The sequence below is a fragment of the Nicotiana tomentosiformis genome, chromosome 7, assembly GCF_000390325.3.
Source record: "Nicotiana tomentosiformis chromosome 7, ASM39032v3, whole genome shotgun sequence".
Taxonomy (NCBI): domain Eukaryota; kingdom Viridiplantae; phylum Streptophyta; class Magnoliopsida; order Solanales; family Solanaceae; genus Nicotiana; species Nicotiana tomentosiformis.
This window is the reverse complement of record NC_090818.1, coordinates 6,758,599-6,765,529: the sequence shown is the minus strand read 5'-3', so window position 1 is coordinate 6,765,529 and position 6,931 is coordinate 6,758,599. Positions and strand designations below refer to the sequence as shown.

General features: G+C 38.1%; 1 protein-coding gene and 1 long non-coding RNA gene across 2 annotated transcripts; one reads left to right on the top strand and one right to left on the bottom strand.

Moving 5' to 3' along the window:
- Positions 1-3,633: 3,633 nt before the first annotated feature.
- On the top strand, positions 3,634-4,677 carry LOC138896409 (uncharacterized). The gene is made up of 2 exons (XM_070181266.1): positions 3,634-4,420; positions 4,550-4,677. Exon 1 carries the CDS (start codon positions 3,755-3,757, stop codon positions 4,346-4,348), a length of 594 nt encoding a protein of 197 aa, XP_070037367.1. The 5' UTR covers positions 3,634-3,754; the 3' UTR covers positions 4,349-4,420; positions 4,550-4,677.
- On the bottom strand, positions 4,590-6,202 carry LOC138896410 (uncharacterized). Its single transcript, XR_011409476.1, has 2 exons — positions 5,723-6,202; positions 4,590-5,187 (listed from the first exon to the last, which is right to left on the bottom strand). It is a non-coding gene; the product is annotated as an uncharacterized lncRNA (long non-coding RNA).
- Positions 6,203-6,931: the final 729 nt, after the last annotated feature.

Sequence of the window (6,931 nt, the reverse complement as noted above, 5' to 3'; positions counted from 1 at the left end):
AATCACAAGCAGTACGATATAATTAATATAGGCTAAAAGAATTAATTTCACAAGAAAAATACGAAATTATAAGCCAAAATCCGAAATAGGATAAACCGGCCACCGGGCCAATGTCTTGAAATCTGACAAAATCACAAAAATGTGAACACCCATCCACTCACGAGTCTAACTATACTAAATTCATCAAAATCCCACATCATTTGGTCCTCCAAATCCCCAAAATCCACTCTCCAATTCCCAAGCCCTAATCTCCCAAATCTCACCTCAAAAACTCACCAACTAGGTGTAAAATCAGTGAGTAAACCCCATTATTGAAGATAAATAGGCACAAGGAACTTACCTCGGCAAACACTTCAAAATCCTCCTCAAAATCTTCCAAAATCCGAGTTTCAAAATGTGAAAATGGTGAAAAAAATCTCGAAGTCTTATATTTATAGGTTCTGCCCAGCAAAAACCGCACCTGCGGACCTCCTATCGCATCTGCGATGCCGCACCTACGGAAATTCCATCGCAGGTGTGGATCCTACTTAAGCTCCCAGATTCCGCATCTGCGGTCACATATTCGCACCTGCGAGTGCGCACCTGTGGGCCCTGCTCGCTTCTGTGATCCTTCTCACTCAAGCCTTTTTCCGCATCTACGCCTCTCCTTCCGCATCTGCGGTTTCGCAGATGCGCTCCTAACCTTGCACCTACGCTTCCAGTCCAACCCAGCCTTGCCCGCATCTGCGTCCTCCTCTTCGCTTCTGCGGGGCCGCACCTGCGGACTCCCACCGCTGGTTCGAAACACCAGAACACCAGAAGAAACCAACAATGCCTAAGTCTAAATTTCCTTCCGATGGGCATCCGAAACACCCCCAAGGCCTCTGGGACCTCAACCAAACATACCAACAATTCATATAACCCCATGCGAACTTAGTCGAACCTTCGAATCACATAAAACAACATCAAAACACCAATTACACCAGGATTCAAGCCTAAAAAACTTCTAAACTTCTAAATTCCACAAACGACGCCGAAACCTATCAAACCACATCCGATTGACCTCAAATTTTGTATACAAGTCCTAAATAACCCCATGAACCTACTGCAATTTCGAGAATCGGAATCCGATCCCGATATCAAAAAGTCAATCCCTGGTCAAACTTCCCAAAATTTGACTTTTGCTATTTCAAGCCTATTTCCATTACGGACCTCCAAATAGCTTTTCGGATACGCTCCTAAGTCCAAAATCACCATGCGGAGCTATTGGAATCATCAGAATTCAAATATGAGGTTGTTTACACATAAATCGATATTCGATCAACTTTTCCAACTTAAGCTTTCCATTATGAGACTAAGTGTCTCAATTCATTCCGAAATCTCTCCGGGCCCGAACCAACTAACCTGATAAGTCATACAACAACTATAAATCATAAATTGAGAAGTAAACAGGGAACGAGGCTGTAATACTCAAAACGGCCGGGCAGGTCGTTACACTTAGTATCGACAATAAAAACTACTGCCGGTCCTTTATTTCAGTGTTTCATATTCACTAAATTAACCCGTTAAACCTTCACATGTAAAAGAAGATAAGTAGACTAATATGCATATGTAATGAGTATGTAGAATTTCACTGCATAAACTTCTCACCCAGTAATCCTTCTGACTTGGAAGATCTTTATCCGGAATTTTTTCTTTAATGTCACGAGTTTTTCAAAACAAATTAAGAATATATAATTTATACTATGATGGGTGAATTCGTTGAGAAAATTGGATGATTACATGTCAACCATGCATTTTTCCAGAGTTTTTTGTTACGTCATAATGTAAAACTCCTAGAGGAAGGAAATAAAATTAATACGTCAAATGCAATCCACATAGATCTCTATCCTTTTCTTAAATCAAGATAAAATTCACAATAATAATAATTAGATGTAAACCAAGCTAATCCCTGCTACTGACTTTCTTTTTTGCTAAAAGCAAAATAATTTGTTTAGTGGCATCATTTATATGTTCAATAAGCAGTCATAAGTATATGACAAAATGTCATCTCCATCAATTTTCCCATGTCTTCATGTACTGGAAAGTTGCGCTTCTATTCTTCCAATTTTTCTGCAATGAGATAATATAATTCAATAGGGGTATTAGTTGAAAAGCAGGCCCTAAACGTGTTGTTTTGGAAAAGCAACGGTTCTTTTCTAGCGGCAAAATGGTTTATTTTAAAAAAAAATTAGTTAGTAATGAAAGAACACAAGTATTTAGAAAAGGCACAATATAAATATATATTTTTAAATATTTCTTTAATTATTATTATAAAATATGAAATATAAATATATATTTTTAAAAAGGGTATAATGATAGTTTAACTTTTTGATTTGGGCTTCCCACTCGGCTCTAAACAGAATCAATGTGAACTTAATTGTGGGTAGTTCAATAAAAACAACTAGCATACTAGGGCGAAACATTGATGCCCACCACGACAAATTGTGAGACTCCAAACAGTGGAGATTTTCCAGCTCATGCTCTTCATCTTCGCAAAGATTCAGAACATTTCAATGCCCCAATCGCACACAAAGAAGACTTACAATTATCCAACAAGAAACAGCTAAACGGAGAAGTGGTAATCCAACTAGCTCAAGACCATAAGCAGACTGCTACAAACATTTCACATCCACACTCTTCTGAGGCAAACTACAAAACAATACAAAAAGAGGTTCCCGCTGATTTGAGCCTGCCAGCTATTCGACAAAATGTCAAAGCCAACGCTACAGTGCCTCTAGGGGATAAAGCCATCCCGTATGTTGTCCAGGGGCATCAGGAGATTAATCGTCAAGTCGCATTTCAAGGTTTAGCTCACAACTGTGGTGAACAATTTCTACCAAAATATGCAGTTATCGACAATGTTGCTCAGGTCCCTCAACCCAACATACAAACCCAAATCACCAAGTCATCACTTGCATCCACATACCTAAATATCTCAACCAATTTTGATAAACCAAAGAACCCACAAACTGTTAAAACATCTGTAATTTCTAGCCAAAGTACCCAGCTCCAGATAAACAAATTACCAGCTCCACTAAACTAGCCTTCAACAACCATCGCCCCAACTACTACGACCACAAACAACAAATCCCCGCCCTTAGATTATAGTAACATTTTGAAACCAGCTCAACAAAACAGTCCCAAGCACTTGAACAATTATTCAACACCCACGGTTTATCCTATCCCAATGCGACGGGTTACTATTTTAAATGGAGACCCTGTTGTCCGATTTACAGAAGCTGAGGTTGATCGCATGAATATAATCGAAGGGTTACAATATGCAATGGTCGGAAAATTGTCGTATGGTTGGCCAGACATCCAGGAGTTACGTACAAGCATTCCAAGCCAATGTGGAATCAAAGGGGAATGTAGTGTTGGCCTCCTAAGAGATCGACATGTCTTGATTAGATTGACATTATGGGAAGATTTCATTAATTTTACGTCCAAAAATGCCTACTATGTTAAAGCTAAAGATGGGTGTGAGTACCAATTGCGACCTTTGATCTATGATGCAAAATTCAAAGTTGGGGAAGAAACTCCAATGGCTAGGGTGTGGATTTCGTTTCCAGGTTTACTGCCGACTTATTTTGTCAAAGAAAGTTTATTATCTTTAGCTTCAGCAGTGGGGAAGCCCCTGTATCTGGATAGGGCTACTATCAACAAGACGAGACCCAGCTGTGCGAGGGTTAAGTTCCTTATTGATCTTTTAGCTGAGTTACCTCAAAAAGTTCGAATGGATATTTTTAATAAGACAACTGGGGAGATAAGGACTGAGTGGGTTAAAATTCAATACGATAAGCTTCCTAAGTATTACAAAGAATGTAAATTACAAGGGCATGATCAAATTGAATGTTGGCATATTCATCCAGAATTAATGGACCACAATGATAAAGGAAAACGCGCTGTGCAAACTGTTCATGGTGGGGAAGGTGCTGAGCAAAATGGAAGGAAGAAGACAAGTAATAACCGTCCAATTAAGATCTTGTCAAGTGGTAAGGTTGTTGGTAACATAGGGGAACAATGGAAAGAAGTAAGAGATAATCGGATAAAAAATGATACAAAGCAGACGGAGGATCAGAGAAAGACTGGCAGGCAAATACTAGAAGTTGATCGATCTGGAAGGGAAACAGATGCATCTAACAAAAAACTAATCCAAGTTGCTAACAAATATGCAGCACTTGAGATGAAAGAAAGTGACCTGGCTGAGAACAACCAGCAACTTTTAAAAGAGAGTACTGGAGAAGGGTTAAAAGAGAATACTACGGCAGCGGCTTCAATAAGCAAAGGGAGTATTGGAGAAGGTTTAAAAGAGACTACTGCACAATAGGTGAATAGAACTTTTAATGGGAACTTACCTACCACTAATAAATCCTGGCCAGAAACTCAGTCGCACACCACAGTTGCAAACTATGTTACTCGGATTCTTCAAAAATGTTGTTGGGTGCGTGTCGGATCCTCCAAATTTAGTGCATTTTTGGAGGATCCGACACGGGTGCGGCAACCCTTTTGGAGAGTCCAAGCAACATAGGTTGCAAATAAAAAATATGAGATGCCTAAGGAGAATGATAAGAACAAATTGAGAGGATCTGTTGCATCAAAGGAGAATACTGACAGTGTCAACAGGGAGAAACAACAAACTTATTGTCACGACCCAAACTGATGGGCCACGACGGGCACCCGGTGCCTTACTCAACCGAGTACCAACGTAACATATCTTTCTTATCGTATTATCATTGGCAAATGGGCCAAACGGGCCGTCATGGGCTAACCAGAATAAACATAAGGGAATACTCAATACAAGGCGACTCAATCTGACATAAAAACTTATACATGTAACATAGGGCCTATAAGACCAAAATTACACTGAACATAGGCCGACAAGGCCGTACAATCTTTCATGTACACGACATATGTCTACAAGCCTCTAAGGATACATAAATATCATAAAGGTCGAGACAGGGCCCCGCCATACTAATCAATACATATCCTAATCATACTGACCACATAAGCAACTCCGAAATAAATGGAGCGCACCAACACCTTCCGCTGAGCTGATAACCTACTTGGAGGACTCTCAACCTTTCTATCAGGACATGCGGGCATGAATGCAGAGTCCCCAACAAAAGGATGCCAGTACGAATAATGTACCGAGTATGTAAGGCGTAACTGAAACATAACAATAAGTCAACATTAATTAAAAACATATAAGAATCAACCTGAATCTCTGAAGTGCCACCGTATATAAATACTTAGTATACTTATATATATAATGCTTCTCTTTGAGATTATTATTCATATCGTATAATGCATGACTGCCCAACTGATCAGTGGTAACTGCCCGATCGGCTGTAGCGCGGTGGTAAATGCATGACTGCCCGACCGGCCGTAGCTCGATGGTAAATGTGTAACTGCCTAACCGGTCGTAGCTCGGTGGTAAATGCATGATTGCCTGACCGGCCGTAGCTCGGTGGTAAATGCATAAAGATACATGTATCACTATATTATAAACATTAACATCTTTATCATATAGCTCAATAGAAACTTAGGAACGTACTTAGACATACTTGAATATAACTTTACTGGAATGAATAACATAGACATCCTTAACTGCTAAGAGTAGAACCATTTATGGAATAACATTATGTTTACGTATCGTTACTTGGATCATGCCAAAAGAAAATAAGGGATAGCCTTAACATACCTGAGCCGGTTCTCTTGACAATCCCTCTAACACACGACAATCGCGACAAAACACGTGACGGCAAGATCGGAGTAGGAAAAACTCCGTATGATATTCTTGAGAAAGATTGCACTGTATTCCTTTAAGATTGTAATTCTCACGTTGCTAAGCATTGTAAGGGATCATATAAATCCTTGAATTCCATCTGTGACTTTGTAGTCTTGTATGAATTTGATGAAGTACGCATGTTGCCATGCCAAAATTTGTATCATACTTGATGATGCTTTCTTTCCTCACTTTGTAAAAGATTCATATGAAATTTTGTTTGAGACTTTCACCCGTTGCTTAGCAACATAAGTGTCTTACTTACAAGATATATGAAATTCTATCCAAAATAGAATTTTGTGGGCCCCACTTTTGGGGATTATTTTATCCAAAAGTTCCCTGCACATACCACATAATTATCAAGACCAAAGAGTCACAGTGACCTAAGGCCTTGCTACCACGTTGAAGCTTATCCAAATGTCTAAATAATTAACTTGCTAATCTCTCATTAAATTGATAATTATCCAATTATTCACATAATGAGAATTATCCCATATTACTTAAAATACTACTATTAAAATATTAATAAATTATGGTACCATATAAAATCAATGCATACACTATTATTTCATTAAAACATCCATGTAAAAATATATATATTTTCTCAACTTCTAATTTTTTTAGTCTCATATAAAGAGTACAAATTTCGGTACGCTTAATTCTTAAAATGGTAAAACAATAACCTTCTTTTCTTGTGAAAAAATAATTTCTATCTTTACAATAAAGAAAATCTCATAAACTTTCTCATATTATGTGTATAATTTAAAGCATATTCAAAAGTAGTAATATTAATAACTATATAAAATTATATTTTTCAAACCTTCTTTTACAAAAATGTTCCATTCAAAATACCATATCAAATGTATATAACGGTATCAAGGTTGTTAAACTTACGGGGTCTTACAATAACATAGTCACAAATCCTCTATAATCTCATGAATGGTCTTAATCCCTTCAAGCTCATATGGATTACTACGACTCATCCTAATATCAAAGTACGGGATGTAACATCCTTCCCCCATTTAGAAATATTCATCCTCGAATGTTAACTCTTAGAGATTTACAAAACTTTTGCTAGGGTATCCTCTGTAAACTAATCTAAAATCCAACCTCTATCTGATGTCT